This window comes from Microtus oregoni, unplaced genomic scaffold (assembly GCF_018167655.1).
Source record: "Microtus oregoni isolate MIOR12 unplaced genomic scaffold, Mior012 000001F_ref0000356, whole genome shotgun sequence".
NCBI classification, from domain to species: domain Eukaryota; kingdom Metazoa; phylum Chordata; class Mammalia; order Rodentia; family Cricetidae; genus Microtus; species Microtus oregoni.
The window spans coordinates 17,463,344-17,483,283 of record NW_024543060.1 but is presented as its reverse complement, the minus strand read 5'-3'; the positions used below and the strand labels follow the sequence as shown (position 1 = coordinate 17,483,283).

At 44.4% G+C, this 19,940-nt stretch overlaps 1 protein-coding gene across 4 annotated transcripts in view; it reads left to right on the top strand.

Moving 5' to 3' along the window:
• Dgkh (diacylglycerol kinase eta) overlaps nucleotides 1-19,940 on the top strand; it is a 172,707-nt gene that overhangs the window by 100,504 nt on the left and 52,263 nt on the right. For 3 of the 4 annotated variants that reach the window (XM_041672676.1, XM_041672686.1, XM_041672667.1), the window contains exons 5-12: nucleotides 4,526-4,630; nucleotides 4,917-5,049; nucleotides 7,664-7,770; nucleotides 8,313-8,438; nucleotides 11,878-11,980; nucleotides 13,102-13,261; nucleotides 15,598-15,706; nucleotides 15,833-15,972. In XM_041672676.1, coding sequence (XP_041528610.1) covers nucleotides 4,526-4,630; nucleotides 4,917-5,049; nucleotides 7,664-7,770; nucleotides 8,313-8,438; nucleotides 11,878-11,980; nucleotides 13,102-13,261; nucleotides 15,598-15,706; nucleotides 15,833-15,972 — 983 coding nt within the window. Of the gene's footprint in view, nucleotides 1-3,447; nucleotides 3,475-4,525; nucleotides 4,631-4,916; nucleotides 5,050-7,663; nucleotides 7,771-8,312; nucleotides 8,439-11,877; nucleotides 11,981-13,101; nucleotides 13,262-15,597; nucleotides 15,707-15,832; nucleotides 15,973-19,940 lie in introns of those variants that run through there. The other variant, XM_041672696.1, reaches the window with a different exon arrangement.

Here is a 19,940-nt window from a genome sequence, read left to right as displayed (position 1 = left end):
TGATGTTCATTTACTCACTGCAATGTGGTTGACCTATCAGAAACTGACTTTCCCTGCCCCAGAAGTTCCTTAGTTAGACGTGGGAATTCACAAGCCCTCTTAGCCCCTTGCTATACTGTTCACTGCCTTGATCTTACGCAGGGAACCACAGCCGCTGTGGGTGCACAGGGGCCTAGTTATGATGGATCTGAAGGACTGCTTTGCCCCAGTCTCTCCAACCACTGGCTTTTACTGACTTTCTGTCCCCTCTTCCTCCATTTTCCCTGAGCCTTGTGTGTAGGGGTCTCTGTGGGGTGTAATGGGCAGTGGGCGTGATTGAGATAACTCCGTCGCTGGGCATCCCACAGACGCTTATTCTTTGATCTGTTGTGGGTTTCTGCATTCACCACTGTCCATTGCTAAGAGGAAACTTTGGGGATGAGGTCTGAGGTCTGCACTAATGTATGGTTTTATAGATGTGCCTTTGGAGGACAGGCTGACATTGTGTCCACTTAGCAGAATAACTGTAGTAGGTTTGCCCGGGGCCTCTGACTCTCCAGCCATGGATTCTTGGCCAGGAATGCAGTCCCAGCAGGCATCTCCTCCTGCGGAGTGAGCTTCAAGTCCAGTCATAAGACAGTTGGTTACCTCTGTCACATCTGTGCTGCCTGTGGATACATCTTACCACACCAGTCATGAGTTTAATTCACAGCCGGGTAAACCCCCTGCTCCCGCTCCCATCCCAGGTACTTTCTTCCCAGCCCTGTGAAAACGAGCCAGCAGGGAGGATGACTTCTGATCAGAACCAACTCGATTTCTCAATGCCATGAGACAAAAGTGTATAGTATGTCTTCAGTAATAGGGTCTTAACATGGAGTTCTGATGGGCAACCAAGAACAATCATAGTAACCTCTGGTGTATGTGTGTGTGCGTGTCTGTGTGGAGGTGGGGGTGGTCTTTGGAATACTGTTGACCAGCACCTGGAGGGCAGGTATCCCCTTCTGACACCAGGCTTTATCCCTCATGGAGGATAACTCCAGTTAAACTGTCTAGGAAGCATGTAAAACAGTAAGTTTCCATATAGCTTTCCCGAACATCTTTAGTATTGGTTGTCCATCATCCTGGCCCCCTCATCCTTCCCTTTCCTTACCCAAACCTTCCTGCACATTTTTATATTCTAAACCTCCCATCTTTCTGTCTGAAAAAAAAAACCAACCCCCCCAAAAGATGGTTATTACATACAGAAGCATGGCATATTTGCTTAAAAACTGCAGTTAAATGAACAAAAAGAATTAAATTGGTCTGTGATCTCTTAGTATTTGGCTGAGTATGTGGGTTTTGTTTTTGTGTTTTTGCTTGTGTGCATTAGCATATATACAGTCTTAACTGCAGTGCCCATTTCCACAGGATTTTACATTTACTGCTTTATCAGCTGAATTATTTCGGGGAGAGAGGTTGAAACAGGGTCTCACTGTGTAGCTGAGTCTGGCAGGGAACTTACTATCTTGTCCAGGAAGGCCTCAAGCAGTTTTCTGTCTCAGCCACCCCTGTTTCTGGGATTACAAGAAAGAGAGTCTTCTTAGCCAGCCAAACTGGGAGAGTCTTGAGTCTTAGAAGTGAGTGATAGTGTGGTTAGATTGATTGTTTTGCCAGTAATTCCCACCATTAACCATTCTACTAATGGGGAGTTTTTCTACTTTCCTAGGTACTGTTTAGGAAACCAATTTAGATGCCACCGCTGGGTACCATAGCATTTTTCCAGACGCGTGAATCGGTGGCTTCCTCTTCTCCTTTACAGACTCTTTTGACCAACCCTGCAGTGTTTCCCTGGCTTTGGCTTTCTGTACAAACTTAGTAAATGACTGCTAAACACACATGTGTGCCCCAGAGTGTCAGGGGCTGCCATAGTTCCGGGGACACTAGTTCAGATGGGCATAAAAGCAGTGATGGTGTATACCGGAGTAACAGGAAGAGAGAGTTACAGATGGGGGTAGGGAGTACTTTAGGATGGGTCAGCTTCAGATCCTTGGAGGAAGGCATCACCGCTGCTAGTTCCAGAAATTTCCTGGATTTGCCCTCAACAGATGTAGGAAAAGCCTTCCCCCTCTTCCCACGCCTTATGTGAGAGGAGTTCTAGCTTCCCATTAGGCCAGTGCCGCCTACGGTCATAATAGAGTCTGAGTCAGATAAATTTGCAGCTAAGTAGCAAATAATTTTCTAAATTTGCCCTTCCTACATCTCCCTTATAAAATTTGGTGAGAATCAAGGCTGAGGTGACGTCGTTCAGCTGGAGGATAACCAGAACCCGAGTGTCAGCCCTGTGGCTGTGGCTGTGGCTGTGGGCGTCTTCCCACACAGGCAGTGGGAGGATCCAAGTGCATGGAAGCTGGCTGAGGGAAGAGGTCGGCCTGGAGGCTGCAGCTTTGCTTGCTGAGCCGAGCTTGACTTAGCCCAGACAGCCGGGCTCTTTGGCCCTAGAGCCACAAGGCTAGCCATCTCTGCTCCATGTCCTTTATAAAGGACGGATGGCCTTTTCGCTGACTTCTGAGAGTGTGGTTTCATAATTAGTAGATTCTTAATTGTGATTAGTCACAAGGCCTGCCCGTCAAAATCACTCTACTGTCTTCTTGCCCTCGGAGAACTTAATTTTTGGTCTGAATTTTTGTGTATGATGATCTTTTGCTTGCTCACTATTGCTCATCTTGAAGCAAGTCTCGATTCAAAAGTGGAAATCGCTCTTCATTAGCATGTATGCCCTTGACTGAGTTATGCAGTCTTTCTGGAATCACTTGGGATTGAAGCGTCTGTCTAGTTCCTAAATCTCTAAGAAAATTTAGAAGCCATCGCCTGCCTTGTGTTCCCTGGCCTTTTAAATTCATGATGGCTTTAAAAGCGTCTTTAGTTTTGGTTGTCAGTCACCATTCATTGCCTAGAATGTCACAAAGAACAAAATCAAAGAATGAAACGACGCTTGAAAGGAGCCCTCATATTTACAGCCTATCGTAGAGCTAAAGTCAAGTAAATGGTAGAGGCAGTACTTACCCAGATAACATTAGTGAGCCAGCGAAACATGGAGGTTTCTGGACGCTGTACCAGCATCCAGAGCCAGGAGTATATTATGATTTAATGGTACCTCTCCGCCACATTTGATGAACTGCCCTAGAAAAACATTTTGAAACAATAAAGTATCCATTTGGCTTCCAAGTAATGAGAGAGGCACTGCTCTTTGCATTAACTATTTATTCAGGAAGAGAAGTGACCAACTGCTAATAAGCTTTACCCCAGGAAGGTCGTTTCAAACAAGAAAATGCGCAAGTGAGGCTCTCTTCGATCTCATGTGCAATTAACAAAGACGCAGAGCAGAGCGGTTGGTGCCCCGGTGCCATGTGACGGCCGGCTGCTCTATTTAAGTGCAGCTGCCTGTCAGAAGTAGTAAAAGCTTCTGGGCTTCTGGAAGACTGTGCCCTCTAATAACAAGGGAGGCGGCAATGACTGGTGAGTGGCCCAGACAGGCTCCTTCCTCTGTGGCTTGCCCTGTAGGCTTACTTGCTTAGATCCGCGGTGTTAAGTACCCTACTTCCCTTTTTAAGGGATGGTCCCCTTTCTTTTTTCTTGTAGATGGTTATTGTTTCATAATCACTTATGATATCTGCTGTATATATAATAAAATATTTATTTTATTAATTTTGATCAGGAGATTGGGCTTGGGTAACTTTTCTATTTGTTGTATAAATAAATCTCTAATATATTATTTGAAATTAATTTCTTGGGAGGTATGCAGTGTTACACTGTTGTACCACAAGTACATAAATGGTCCCTTCCTTGCAACGAGTGTTTAGGCTTCAGTGACTTCAAGGCAGCATCTACGATATACTGTATTAGTAAGCAGAAGTCTGAGGTTTCACTTGGAAGCACCTTTGTTACTAAAACAGCTGTAATTTTCCATTCCACTTTCTTTAAGGTTCTTAATACAATTAATTTGCTTTTTTTCAGTGTCATGGAAAAAAAAATAGTGCAAGCCACAATTATTTTCTTTCCTCCAAGATTTTTATGCTGTCTTCCACTTGGCTCTGACTGAAAACTAATACAGTAAATTTCTACACAGTGAGAGGGGAAAGCCTTCATACGAATCTTATTCACACGGGTAGTAGAAATATGTCAGTTAGGAATTTTAATACTGCGTTTTTAATTTAAAACTCTTTTCCGTATTGAAAGTTACGTGTCATTTCAAATTACTTCGAAGTGTGTGTAAAACAAGCTTTGAAGATGCATCCCATGTAGTAAGAATGTTTGTTTCTGTGAGCAGGTGGTCTTTAGAAAGAGCTAAGCAGCCTCATTAGTATCAACAGAGTCAGAGATGAGCCGAGAATCCCGAGTACCTTTCTTCCCTGGGACACCCTGTTTATCACACAGAACAGAGCTCCCCTCCTTCTTCATCAAGGAAACAAAGAACCAAAAGAGACGGAACTTCCTCGTAAGCGGCCGGGCTTTGTAAAGCCCCTCTTGTTGGTTACCAGTAATCACTAGATCGAATTGTCCCTTTCAGATAATCACGCCATTCAGAAGGCTGATGCTATGTGCTGAGAACAGGAAGGAGATGGAAGACTGGATCAGCTCTCTGAAGTCAGTGCAGAGCCGAGAACCGTATGAGGTAAATACCGTTCACTTGTTTCCTGTCCTCAGAGCACAGGCTTACAGAAGAGCAGCCAAGGAGCCAGAGCTTGCCTGCGCCAGAGCTAGCCCGTGCCAGAGCTAGCCCCGCAGAGGGAAGCGTTGGCAGCTGTGTAAAGTGGATCTTGTTTTCACATCGAGTGCCTTGCTGATCAGAGTAATGGGCTGAAAGTTTGGGCTGCCCCGTGGCACGAACACTGCAGATAGTCACAGTGGCCAGCCATGGTCTCCTGTTTGGCAACTCTGTCCTAACTTTGCCTTTGCAGGTGGCCCAGTTTAATGTGGAACATTTCTCAGGGATGCATAACTGGTATGCCTGCTCCCATGCCCGGCCCACCTTCTGCAACGTGTGCAGGGAGAGCCTCTCCGGAGTGACCTCCCACGGCCTGTCCTGCGAAGGTACTGTAGCCGTCTGCTTTTGTGCTCCACCAACAAAACCCAAGTGCTGTAGACACCTTGCCCTGGGTACTACACCATCATGAAAGAAGCAGACAGACACCCTGCAGAAAAACACCTTCCTTGGTGGGGGCAAGGCCTGGGAGATGCGTTTAAGTCAAGATTTAAGTTTTGTTCTAGTTCAGGGTTGGGCTCTACACACATAGGACTGATTTGGGGGAAATGCTGTTGCTAAACAGAAACCATTTGAAAAGAAGCATACATCAAAATTCAGTGGTCTCTTGAAGGAGCTTCTTACTGTCTAAAGATCCCTTGAGCTTGGTAGCAAGCATTCAAGTGTTCTTTGTTTTAATTGACTACAGAGACCAGTATATACTCTTTGGCAGAATTCCTAATGGTTATTGATATTGCATTATTTGAAACATTTTCCTTTACTTATTCTTCATTTAATTGGATACCCTATTGCTGTTTCCTTTTCTATCTTGCACAGCACTGGGAACTGAACCCAGAGCTTCGTGTACATTAGGCAAACACTGTGCATTATTTCATCCTCGTGTCATCGTTTGGAACTTCTTTAATGTTGTCTAAAAGTAAGACCCATGCTAGTGTTTTCTCTCTTTCATGTTGAAGGAGGTCGCTTGTTCGTCCGGCTACCCAAAACCGAAATAGCCACACAGATACTGTATTAATTAAATCACTGCTTGGCCCATTAGCTCTAGCTTCTTATTGGCTAACTCTTACATATTAATTTAATCCATTTCTATTATACTGTGTATCGCCACTGGCTAAAGTTATAGTGTCTGTCTCTGGAGGGGCTACACAGCTTCTCTCTGACTCCGCCTCCCTTCTTCCAGCATTCAGTTTAGTTTTTCCCACCTAGCTAAGTTCTGCCTTGCTATAGGTCCAAAGCAGTTTCTTTATTAATCAATGCTAATCACAGCACACAGAGGGAAATATCATATCACTTTCATTCCTTTTTTAGTGCTATAATTTTAATTATAAGATGTGTGAGTTATTACTTAATTTAGGAACTGTGAGTACCAAAGGCAGATCTGTCAATGGCTACCAAGGTAAAGCTCATGCCTCTTCAGTGTGAAGAAAAGAGAATGTTGGGTACTGTTTTTGAACCATGTATAGAATGAATACCAGTTGTTTCTGGAATGCAATCACATCTTAAGTAATTTCGAGCATGTGTAATTAGGATTTAGGTTAAAGTAGTGATAGAATGTCACTCTTAATGGATTTCAAACGATAAGAACTGTGATTGTATTAGCTGTTTACCTCAGGCAACACGCTGCTTGGGATGGAGCTTGCTACTGCTCCCTTGTCCTCTTCTGCCTGGTCAGACTGTGATTGGGTTTAAGACATGCAAACAGAAGTCAGACAGGCAGAGACACACTACAAAAAAATTAATATACTACTTTTCATAATTTCCTAATTTAACTAAGGATGTTAAGTATAATCCCAGGGAGAAATTACCCTTCACAATTATTTAAATAGTATCTGAAGAAAGCAAGTTTAAATGGCAATTTTAAGAAATCAATAATATCAAATATATAAATATGGATACTTGTCTTAACTACTGTTTAATATTTAGGAGGACCCAGCATGGTAAAGACTACATATTGGAATAAAAGTCACTGTTTTACTACAGTACATGTGGAGTTTTGTGGTTTGAGATAGTGAGTGATTACTGGCCAGGGCATGGGCTGTTTTCCAGCCCTCTCTGAAGAAATTCAGTTGCCACCTAACAACATAGGTGCAGAAGAGTCACTTGCGTTTCTTGGTGACCATAGCAACAGCCTGGCTTGCCATTACTTGTTATGCAGGCTGTGAGTCTCAAGGCCTACTTTATTATAAAGTGTGGTTTTTTTTTTATTTTAAATGAAATGCTCCATTTTTAATGGCAAGATTTTGAAGTAAGGAAGGAATGTTTTAATTTTTACCGTCTTCTGTGTCCTTGCACGGGACTCATGATATTCCAGACCGGCCGTGCCGCATCTGCTGTCCACCGGCCTCTAGCTCCCGAGTGCTGGGACCAGAGGCGCACGCCGCAGGCCCAGCTCCAGTTTACTGCCCTGCCATCTTGGTGACTGATTCCCCAGCTGCCTGACTGCTTTCTTAATGTGCTTGAACTTTAAAAACCACTTCTGGATTATCTTTACCTTATGACAGTTTCAAACTGCTCGTATAAATAAACAACAACTCAAAGGTCAGAAATATATACACCTCCATGAATTTCCTCAAACACATCCAAACAGGGCAGTCTACACCTAGACTGGGAGGTGATGGTTTCCAAGTGCTCTGGTGACCATGTTATTTTGAGTGTGTGTATAGGTCTTTGTTTTTCTCTTCTGAAGAGCCAGGTCTCTGTGTTTATTTAATTCCTCTTCTTAGCAACAATCTATTATACTACATTTTAATGGCTTCATAAATACAAAGACATCAAATTTTAAGATTTCAGTTACTGCTCCTGGAGTTTGAAACTCACTTCCCTCCTGCCTCCTTTTACCCCACCCCCAACCCCTAAAAATTTTATCCTGTAACTTCCTTCCCTTGACAACCGCTGACGTTTTATGTTTTTGTTTGTTTGTTTGTTTGTTTGCTTTTTTTTTAGTGTGTAAGTTCAAGGCTCACAAAAGATGTGCGGTGAGGGCCACTAATAACTGCAAATGGACCACGCTGGCCTCCATCGGGAAGGACATCATCGAGGATGAGGACGGTGTAAGCTTCTGTGACTCCCTGCCCCCGCCCTCTCATGCCCTGCTCTTGCGGACCACAATGACAGAGAGTTAAGTGGGAATGTGGACTCTTTGGGTTAGGTCGCGAGTGTCAGTTGATTATGAGTTTTCATTTTTGATTGATTGCTTTAGAGCATTCCCCAGTTCTCTGTAGGAGAATTTGTTCTGAGTAACACTGGGAGCTCTTCTCGCCTGGGCTGCCGTTAAAGACCTTTGTCTGACTCAACGGCCTTCAGGGCTTAGCTGAGATGTTCATTTGGCAGGTTCTGGGCTTCCTCTCAACAGTCCCCTCTTCTGAGCTGGACCCCATTGTATCTTTTCTGCGAACCCTATAGAGATCCCTGTCTCCTAGGCCTTGCATGCCCTTCCCCTCAGCTAGATTCCTACTGCATCTCAAAGGGTGAGCCTTTGTCTTCCCTTTGTGTACCTTTAGGACTCAGGCTTGCTAGGATGTCCACAAGCGTCCCATCTTCTACAGCGTGAGGATGGTGTCTCACTCTGACCACCCTTTCTTCCTGTCCGTAGGTCGCTATGCCTCACCAATGGCTTGAAGGCAACTTGCCTGTGAGTGCCAAGTGTGCAGTCTGTGACAAAACCTGCGGCAGCGTCCTCCGCCTGCAAGATTGGAAATGCCTTTGGTGTAAGACCATGGTAAGGGTGCAGCATTATTCTGTGCTTTTAAGTGAGCATCTCTCCCTAACTTGGTCTTCCATGTGGTCCAGAGGCAAAGCAAAGAATTCCTAGCAGAACAGACCCTGGTTGTGCATACTCCCCTCTGTGACATAATGGTACCTGTTTATGTTTTTAAACTGTATTCCCTCTAATGTGAGAGTGTGTGTGTGTGTGTGTGTGTGTGTGTGTGTGTGTGTGTGTGTGTTTCTCATTTCTGCCCTGGTCTTTTTCAAATGGTCCATTTATAGTAGTTGCTTGTATTCAGATATTTCGTATGTCACAGGATCCCCTTCTCACAGCTTAGTGTTTTTCTGTTTTGATTTCATCACATTGTAATTTATTACTTTTAACCCCCTCCCCACAAACTACATGGTGCCTCCAGAAAGCCCTGCTCTAAGGTGCTACCAGGTTACCGCTGATATCCCCAATGGAATTTTGCTGCAGCCCCATGTCTGTCCTCTGACACGATACCAGACTCAGTAGGCTGTGCATTGGTGCGATTGGAATTATATGAATGTTATATAAATGAATATTTTTTAAAGTTTGCATGCGAACCAAGGGATTGATTCTCACCTCGTGTCTCATTTCTGTCAGATGTTCTGACTGAATGAGAACTGTCAGTGTTGGGAAGCGGCCGTGCAGACATGCTGGGGCAGGCGGCTGTGTGGACTCCTGCTTAGTGCTGGCCCTGCTGTCCTGCCACAGCGGTGACTGCCTTCTCGGGGGGTAGATTTGTTTGCTGGTATTTTGGGTCTTGCAGTCTTTTTAATGTTGGTGTTTTGAATTTGGAAGTTAACCCCCCCCCCCCCCCACACACACACACATTTAAAATGTGGAAAACCCAGTACTTTTGTTAAATGTGAGGCAGATCAGCAGACAGGGCAGAGAGTGGGAGGCTGGTGACTTGATTGTGTAGTTAATGGGACTGGCTTTCAAGCAGAGCAAATCCTACAGTGTTTTAGTCAGGTCTGATAGGGGACCTGTGCCTCCTTACAGCTTTTAAATCAAATGTGCCTCCCTCTGTCCTGGTGCTGTGGTATCATTCTGTCTTATAAACCGTACGCGTGTTGCTGTTTATTTTGCTTTGGTCTCTGTTAGGTTTCCGTTGCTGTGATAAAGACACCATGACCAAAATGCAGGTGAGGCAGAGAGGATTTATTTGGCTTAAGGTCCTATCTCAGTCCATCACTGATGGAAGCCAGGGCAGGAACTTACGAAGGGAACCTAGAGGCGGAACTGAAGCAGATTCCACAGAGGAGGGCTGCGTCCTGGCTTGCTCAGCCCATTTTCTTCACAGCTCAGGACCACCGGGTGGGCCCTCCCACCACTCACAAAGATGCCTCACAGGCTTGCCCATGGGCCAGTCTTACAAAGGTGGTTCCCTCTTTCAAGATGCCCCTAGCATGTGTCAGGATCATAAAAAAGCTGTGTTCCCAAGCATATAGCATTATAGCATGTAGACTGTCACAGCTGTCTTGTCCATCTCAGTACACCCTGACCCCTAAAGCCCTCTCCTCGCCTTAGAGGACCATCACACACAAACAACATTTTTTAAATACGTTGTTTTCATTTTGTGTGTGTGAGTGTTTTGCCTGCGTGTATGTAATGTGCCCTGGGTGTGAGGCTGGTGTCCATGGAGGCCAAAAGATGGCTCCAGATCCCCTGAAAGTGGAGTTAAGGAAGGGTGTAAGTCACCTTGTCTGTGCTGCTGGGAACCGAGCAAGGAACAACTCGGCCGCTCTCCGTTTCTTCACTTCCGGGCACAAACAACATTTTATATCATCCCTTCAGCTGCTGTTACCTTTGGTAGCTTACCACTCCTCTCGTTTCCTGCTCTCTCTACCGCTGTGTATCTACTACTGTTTCTCTCCTCTGGGGTTAGCTGTTCACTTCTAACTTTTGGAGAGAAGAGCGCATCATCTCTGTGAGATGAAATATTGGAGAGGCTTTGTGCACGTTGTCTTCCTCTGCAGTGTACATGTGTTTACTTTCCTTTGCTCAGTAATTTCAGCAGTACCTCAGTCTGAGCTAATGAGACTGTACTTAAGAGGACATTCTGCACTTAAAAAGCCCTAAAGAATGGCATCGTTGCTACAGGGGGTGTGTGGCGGCATTCTGGAATATCTTTCTCCCCCTTTTATTCCCTGGCAACTTAACTCTCCTGCCCTATCCTGTACTAGTTACACATATTAGTCTCTGTTACCATTCCCTTGTGACAGATCTTTTGGTCTCAGTGTTTTTGTTGAGATTTTCTTTCTTTCCTTCCTTCCTTCCTTCCTTCCTTCCTTCCCTTTTCTCTTTATTCCTTTGCTCTTTTGAAGGGTCCACCACTCAGCTCCCAGATAAATACACGGAGACTCATTCTTCCTTATAAATGCCTGGCGTTATCTTGGCATATTTCTAACCAGCTTTTCTTAAATTATCCTGTTTATGTTTTGCCTCTGGGCTTTTACCTTTTTTGTTTCTCTATATCTTTTCTTTCCTTCTTACTCCTTGGTTTGCTGTATGGCCGTGTGACTGTCTCCTGAAGTCTTTCTCCATCTTCTCTTCCCAGAGTTCTCCTGTTTATCCTCTCTGCCTGCCAGCTCCTCCTATCCTTCCTCCTGGCTCACTATTGACCATTTAATTCTCCATTAGACCATCAGGTGTTTGAGACAGGCAAAGTATCACAGCTTCACAGAGTTAAACAAATATGACATAAAAGAATGCAGCACATCTCTGCATGGTTAAACAAATACTCCACAGCATAAATCAGTATAACACATCTTCAACTAATATCCCACAACTTCTCAACTTCCTACACTACCATTTATTGGTGTGCTTGCTATTTTGCCTTTAGGTGGTGATACTGTACTGGAGGATACCCAGTGCTTCCTACCTACCGCCATCTAGTTGAAAAGGGCCAAAAAGGAAAAAACCAAAACCAAAACCGAGAACCCCACCAAAGCCTGAAATCCTACCACCCTGGTGCTCCAACAAGGAATTTAAAGACTAGTGCCTGTGCCCTTCAGCCCTGCTCTTCTCAGGCAGCGCTGTGGCAGATTCTCCTACACTCTTTACTTTAAAACTCTCTGGCCAGGCGGTGGTGGTGCACACTTTTAATCCCAGCACTCTTTCTTCCCGTCCCCTGTATCCCCCCCCCCCCCCATCTCTTCCTTCTTCCCTTCACCAGGTATTCACTGAATACATATTACTTTTTGGACAGCCACAAGAGTAGACTCCTCAGACAGTCTCACGTGTACAGTGCTAGCCCATCCCTCAGAAGGAGGTGTGCCTATAGTGGCTTGCTAATCACTGAACCTTTTGTGACCGTATTGATCCTGACCGAGCAGGGCTGTGGATCTCGTTTATAACTTAACAGAAATGCATTGGTTTCCTGTTGTTTTTGATTCTTGAAGGTTTCTTTGTTGGTTGTTAGGTCCACACCGCCTGCAAAGATTTGTACCATCCCGTCTGTCCCCTCGGCCAGTGTAAAGTATCTGTCATCCCTCCGATTGCACTAAACAGCACAGATTCTGATGGTACGTAGCAGTGGCGTAAGTACGTGTATTTCTGGCACCATAGTGTTGACTTCATTTCCTATGATAAATAAACTGCAGTTTGCTATTCTGGTCAGTTTTTAGAAATGCAGGAAGGTATATTTGATTGTTTCATTAATTAATTTTTGTGATGCTGGGTATGAAACCCAGCTCTTGCAGAGCTAGGCATGGGTCTAGCCCCTCAGCTCCAGCCCCGGCCTAGACGCAGATCTTGAAATGAAAGTCGGAGTGCAGCCATTAACACATTAGCCAGATCACCATACATAAGACTTTTAGATTTTTGTCTTTGCATCCCAATGGATGAAGGAAGATTGTTTATTATTCGTACTAACATATTAATCTGCGTGTGTTCTCTCATTATAATTGAAGCTGCCCGTTAGCATAGACTACTATTAACATTGGCTCTCCTGTAATCTCCTCGAAGGACTTTGTAGTCCTCTGAATGCATTGCTTTGTCCAGAGTCTGACAAGGCTTAACTGTCTGTGCTGAGGAAACTTCCTAACATCACTAGTTCTGGACTAGAGCGTTCATTACTTCCTTTTCTGCAAGCCGCCTTACAAATGTCTTCTGCGATGTGTTGTTTCAGCCTCTGCTTCATGCACAGACTTTGGATACGTTTGCGTGTATGGAGGTAAAGCTTAGAGGTCGGCCTCTTGAATCCTCCCACCCTGGATATATCTTCTGTTTACTATAAATCTGAAAGTATTTTCTCAGGCTTCTGCCAAAAACTGTTGAAATATTAGAAAATACCAAGCAGGAACATGGATTATTTGACAACAGCTAGGAACCCATAGCCTAGATTTGTTTTCTTACAAATAATTAGTAAGGTTGGTGGTCTATTTCAAATACTTTGTGATTGAGGTATTTATTGTCTTTGATGTGATTTTTTTTCCACTACAGAGTATATTCTAAAATGGGAGTTTTATATTGTTGGATGCAAATAGTAGCCTTAGCTCCCTTGGGGGATTAGATTATAATGATGTGCCGGCAGTCAGGAAGGTTCCTTATTTTTGCTCCTTTCTCTTCCTTTTTCTAAATGTCTGTTAATAATTTAAGAGGGAAAGATGTACATCCTAATCATGTCCTGGGTTTTGTTTTTCAGGTTTCTGTCGAGCAACCTTTTCGTTCTGTGTCAGCCCTCTCTTGGTGTTCGTCAACTCTAAGAGTGGAGATAACCAGGGAGTAAAGTTCCTTCGTCGCTTTAAACAGCTGCTCAACCCTGCTCAGGTGTTTGACTTAATGAACGGAGGGCCTCACTTAGGGTAATTCACTAATGATAAATCTTACTTGGGTAAAATATGGCCTGAGCACGAGCTGCGTCCGATCCTTCTCCGCATGAAAGTTTCTGTTTTCAAACTGGTCGGTGGTGGCACACGCCTTTAATCCCAGCACTTGGGAGACAGAGGCAGGCGGATCTCTGAGCTCGAGGCCAGCCTGGTCTGTAGAGAGAGTTTCAGGACAGCCACGGCTTCATGGAAAAACCCTGTCTCAAAACAAAAGAAACAAATAAAAACCCCAGAAGATTACAGTTTTCACTGGCCATCTCTCTGTTACCCTCACTCATTGCTTCCTTGAGCTTTGTCAGGTTTTGTTCTCGTGTTGTTCTTTTTGCCTGGTGCAGGTCATTGACCCTACAGATGGAGACGTCCCAGGCAAGTCCTCATCATTAAGTGACGTCTCTAGCTTAAAGTTTTAATATTTGTTTTTGTGGGGGTTTTTTGTTTGTTTTTCTTGTTTTTGAGACAGAACTATGAGGCCCTGGCTGACCTGGGGCTGTATGTAGACTAGACTGTCTCTCTCTCCTCAGCTCTGTGGTTAAAGATGTGTTCCCTAAATCATATTTAATGCAATCGTTCTGATGTTACTAAAACTTCTTCTGTCTGTTTCCAAATTTGTTATCAAAACTTCCAAATTCTAAAATGTGTATAAAAATATTGCAAGCGTGTATCTTGCATCAGACAAATACGTCTCTTTAGGGAAGATAAACTTGCGTAGATGTAAAAGTGGAAGCTGATATCAGAGAATTACCTTCGTGGAAACTAGTGTTGATTCATATCAATACTCACTATCAGTGACATAACCAAAGGGGGCTGTCTGGCACCCCAGGGGAGTACCTGAAGGATCTTGGGCTGACATCAGATACGTGGTAAGGGACTTTAGTTGACTGTCCTTTGAGTTTTCTGTGGCGTTGTATAAGTTAACGTCCCAGAACAAATACAAACTACCTGGCATTTTCGTTGGAGGGAATATGCCTTGGGATATGTCACCCCCTTTCTGCATAAAATTTTCTATGGAGGTGATACTGTGTCTTCTTATAAAGGGGTCTTTCACTCTCTAAACCTTTGAGCTTCTCTCCTTGTGAGACTGTTGCACGGACCTGAGGTTCTGTCTTTGTGAGACTGTTGCACAGAACCTGAGCGTCCTTGTGAGACTGTTACACAGAACCTGAGGTTCTCTCCTTGTGAGGCTGTTTCACAGGGCCTGAGGTTCTCTCCTTGTGAGACTGTTGCACAGGGCCTGAGGTTCTCTCCTTGTGAGGCTGTTGCACAGGGCCTGAGGTTCTCTACTTGTGAGGCTGTTGCACAGGGCCTGAGGTTCTCTCCTTGTGAGGCTGTTGCACAGGGCCTGAGGTTCTCTCCTTGTGAGGCTGTTGCACAGGGCCTGAGGTTCTCTACTTGTGAGGCTGTTGCACAGGACCTGAGGTTCTGTCCTTGCGAGACTGTTGCACAGGACCCGAGGTTCTCTACTTGTGAGGCTGTTGCACAGGACCTGAGGTTCTGTCCTTGCGAGACTGTTGCACAGGACCCGAGGTTCTCTCCTTGTGAGGCTGTTGCACAGGACCTGAGGTTCTCTCCTTGTGAGACTGTTGCACGGACCTGAGGTTCTGTCTTTGTGAGACTGTTGCACAGGACCTGAGTGTCCTTGTGAGACTGTTACACAGAACCTGAGGTTCTCTCCTTGTGAGGCTGTTTCACAGGGCCTGAGGTTCTCTCCTTGTGAGACTGTTGCACAGGGCCTGAGGTTCTCTACTTGTGAGGCTGTTGCACAGGACCTGAGGTTCTGTCCTTGTGAGGCTGTTGCACAGGACCCGAGGTTCTCTCCTTGTGAGACTGTTGCACAGGACCTGAGGTTTTCCAAGGGACAGAGTTGACATGAAGGGGGATGGAAACGAAAGGAAGGGCTGAGACCGGGAGAGTGGAGGATGCTGGGAGCATTGGTGAGGGCTACAGATATCTTTAGTTATGGCCTCAGTGTCCCCCACAGCCCTGAGATGCTCCTCCCTTGTTTGTAATTCCTCAGGGAACAGCATGTCCTGAATTGCCACCTCCCCGTCGCTTTGCCTTCATTCTCGTTCCGGGTTCTGCTTCACTTTTGCTCTTTGGTTTTTTTCTTTTCCCTCCTAATTTATCTCTGTTTCTGCGCATAATTCTTTTTAAAAAATCATTTCTTGAGTTAACTATTGCACTCAAGTTAGCTGTTATATATTTATATATTTCTTATATTTAAATGAATGTGGATAATAGAGAATGTAAAGTGGGCAGTAGTTGGAGAAAGGGTTTTTATGTACTTACACTAAAAACAGACATTTCACTTGCAGCTTAAGGTTATTTCAGAAGTTTGACAACTTCCGGATTCTTGTCTGTGGAGGAGATGGAAGTGTAGGCTGGGTTTTGTCAGAGATCGATAAACTGAACTTGAACAAACAGGTAAGAGTTCTCTGGGGTGCTTGAGACGAGGGGTGGGAGTCTTGCTGTGTAGTGTAAGCTGGCCTTGAACCCCAGGCCCTTGTTTCCCAACCTCTCTCAAAGTATCATGGTTGCATTCTTTTGCAGTGCCAGCTCGGGGTCTTGCCTTTGGGTACAGGCAATGACCTCGCTCGAGTTCTTGGCTGGGGTGGTTCCTATGATGATGACACTCAACTTCCTCAGATACTAGAGAAGCTGGAAAGAGCCAGTACCAAAATGTTGGACAGGTATACTTTCAATTTCACTAACTCTAAGTCTGAAAGTCCAGATTTCCAGGTCTTGTTTCTTGATCACTGAGATCCTGAATCAAAACTATACAAAGTAGACACTCAATAAAAGATGCTTTTGAGTGAATGCCCCCCCAAACACCCCTGAAAAATGGATCTGGTGAATTCATTAAGTGTTGTAAATATTACGGAGTCACTAATCTTTGTTTTGGTATGGTTTGGGGATAGGATCTCGCTCCATATCTCAGCCTGACCTCAAACTTGATATCTTCTGTTTCATTGTCCCTGAGTGCTAAGATTATAGAAGTGTACCACCATGCCCAGGGATGCCAGTCACTTTTAATCAGTGTTCAAGTCAGAAAGCTCAAATGTTTGCAGCCAGGGCTTCTGATGAAAGAAATAGTAAGACCCACCATCTTGTGGTTTGAGAAACTAAACAAAGCATTGTCAACTTCAGTTTTTCTCTAGGGTCTCCTCTGAGTTAATTCATCCAATAATGGGATACTGAAAAGATAAAAGATTCCTGCCCAGGCTGGGGATACAGCTCTTGCCCTGGGAGGGAGCAGGGTTGAGCAAAGGGAGGAGGGTGGAGATTTGGAATAGGTGAAGATGAAGGACTTGTCACTGTATTTACATTGTCCTTGACCCTCTCCCCTCCCTTCTTAATTCTCCTTTCCCCCACTCTGAGCAGTCATATTTAAAACAGAAACCACAGTGTTTGTCGCCTGATTTCTGTGGTGAAGGCATTTAGAATTTGAGTTTAGGGAACAATAAGATTCAGTAAGCCGTAATTACCCCACCCCCAAGAGCTCAAGACAAATACGAAAATATCATTACAGACTTGAGCTCGCATGAATCAGAACAACTTTGATAGGATTAGCCATCTGTGGAACTCTTCCTGAAAACAAAATCGCATCAGGGAGTCACCAGTCAAAAAGATGCAATTACCCCAGGATGAGCGATAACCTCAGACCAGTAGCCTTGTCTGTCAGACCGTGTAATGCTTGCCGGTGCTGCAATCTGGATTCCATTGCTGACAACATCCTGGAAACTAGAGCTGGGCGTTAGGACCTTAGCCCATGTTTATCCAAAATCACATGAAGGTGACACTCAGTTGAGCCATGATGATTTATAATCTGGGCTGGGGCTCAATTCACTATGAAGGTTCCAAAGGAAGGAAGAGAGGAAGGAGGGAGGGAGGAAGGGAAAAAGGAAAAATCAAAAGGGGTGAGGGCTGGGGAAGGGGCTCAGTGGCTCAAGTGCTTTGGTTCCCCAGACCCCGTTCAAAGCCTAGTGAAGTGGCACACGTTTGATCCCAGCGCTCCCATTGACGTCACGGGAGGAGGACGGGAGCGGCCTCAGAAGCTGCCAGGGTAGCCAGCCTGGCATACACCGCTGCGAACAGGAGACCCAGTTTCCCACCAGGTGGAAAATGAGGACCAAGGCACAGAGTTGTTCCCAGATCGCCACACGCAGGCTCTGACACGTGCCTGCTTGAGCTCACACCTGTGAACACGCACATGCATGCACTCACACTTCATATACACACACAGAGAAACAGAAAGGGGGCATAACAGTGTGGCGATGGTCAGTTAAGTCGCTCAGCTGTTGTGGTGACTTCGTGAGATTTGTGTACATCAAAACAGCAGTTGTGTGTCATAAATACATAGTATTTGGTAGTTTTTAACCTGAATAAAACTGAGGGGAAAGAAGGTTTTGAATGAAATAAAATCAGCTTGTGTGTGTGTGTGTGTGTGTGTGTGTGTGTGTGTGTGTGAGAGAGAGAGAGAGAGAGAGAGAGAGAGAGAGAGAGAGAGAGAGAGGACCCAAAAGAAATTCCTAAATGGTCCAACGCTTTGCTTACTGAACAACTCAGAGTACCTGCTAAAGATTTTTTAAAAATATTTAATTGTGTGCATGTTCCTGCATTTGCCAATTGAGAGTGAGGAGATCTTTCCAGAATTGGTTCTCTCCTTGAGCTGTGTGGATCTCGTGGCTCTAATTCAGGTCATCTGTCTTAGTGCCAGCATCTTTACTCACTGAGCCATCGGACCAGCCGCAGCACAGCGGATTTTAAATGCTTCTTCTATGAGACAGGGCCTAGGAAACGGGCTCTAGAAATCCACTCCCCCAAGTGGATAAAGTCCTTGATGTCCCCTGACATGCCTAAACCAGTAGAGCAAAGGTGAGGAGCTTAGAATCATTTCATTTTCTTTGTGATGTTATTGTTTATGTAAAACAAGTGATCCTAGCACCATAGAAAAGGGATGAAAAAATCAATTTAATATTCTGCGTTATTTAGGCTTTTTGTTAATATTTATTTGATCTTTGGAGCTGTACTGTGACTTGGTTTACAAAAGCATCATTGTGACTGTTGTACACCAACTTCTGGAGACAGTGGGATACTAACAGCTTGTTTGCCTGGCGTTCTGTTGCCCTCATTTCATTCTGCCTTCGCTACAGTCCCAAGTGAGCTCATATTGCCATCCCTATTCTTGACCTGGCCAGAGTCACATAGCCAGTAAGCAGTCGGGCTGGCTGTTAACAGAGTTTAGGCTCAGGTTCCCAGTAAGGTTCAGTCTCTCCCTCACAGTACGCGGGTGCCGGAGAAGCCTAGAGCATCTTGTCGCCAGGGCTGGTGCTCACCTCGGATCCACTCTTCTCTTGCTGCCACCTCTCCCTCTTCCCCCAGGAGCTTCCTGTCTATCCAGGAGAGAGATGCAGCTTGGAAGGTTGTGGTTTGGGGCAGAATCCTTTCCTGCTTCTTGTCTTTTGACCAGAGAAGTAGTTCAGCTTCAAGTATCTCGGCTTTGTAAAGTTTCTAATTGCAGTTTTCTCTTACTTATTTGGGCAGATAACCGATCCTTGTGTGATTTCTAGTTTCTGTGTGAACACATGAGCTTCATTTGGAAGCCTGTTCACCCTTGTAGAACCTGCCTTTTACTTTGAGATAATATATATATATGTATATATATATATAAAATTGGTATTTTTGTGTGTGTGTGTGTGTGTGTGTGTGTGTGTGTGTGTGTTATTTGCCTGCACATACAGAGCCCTGAGGTTGATATCGGAAGTCATCCTCACTTGTTCTTCCATTTAAACCCAGAGCTGTCTGAGATGGCTTCTCTTGCTAGCCAGCTCTTGTCTTCTTAGGTTGGAGCTGGCTTGTAGGTGGGCTCTGAGGATCCAAAGTCTAGCCTTGTGCTGGAGTCCTGGAGCCAGCTCTCCAGCCCCTGTTTATGTCTTCTTGTTGAGAGTTGAACGGTAGCCACAAGTAACGGTTTAGTTCACGTATTCTAAGTAACACACGCCTATTGGGGAAGTTTCTGGAAATTGGGGTTTTTATGAGAAGACTTATTCTCAGTAGTCTGAACCATACTCTGGGATCTACTAGTGTATAAGCCGCGAGGTTTGGAATTGTCTGCAGCTTCCATCATTGGCTGTGCATGCTCTTTATAAAATTCTTGTGTTATGATACTGCTTTTATAATGCTTTGTATCTATAAAATTCCTTATCTCTCATCTTGTTAGACTGTAATAATGCCCTAACCCCGTTATTTCCCCCAAATTAGAATTGTTTAGATATTAATCTGGAGTTATCCCGTTGATGGCTTTTCCTAATGATCCAATTTTTTTGAATTATTACTTAGTGAGACTTAGTAATAACTTACTAATAACTGAAATGTTTTCTTAAATTAAGTATTATTTCTATAACTAATTTCCTTCCATCTCATGTTTATATTACTTTTTCTTGAATTAAGGAGTGTTTAACTCATTTTCATCTCTCTTTCTCTCTCCCTCTCCCCCCCCCTCACACATACACTCCCTCCCTCCCTCATATCCTTTTGCCAGGACCAGTTGCTAAATATGAAATAGTTTATTTTAGTAGGTAATATGCATTTATTAAATCTAAGACATTATTTTAGACCTTTGGGTTTTGGCTCATTAATAACATAATTTAGTTAGTAC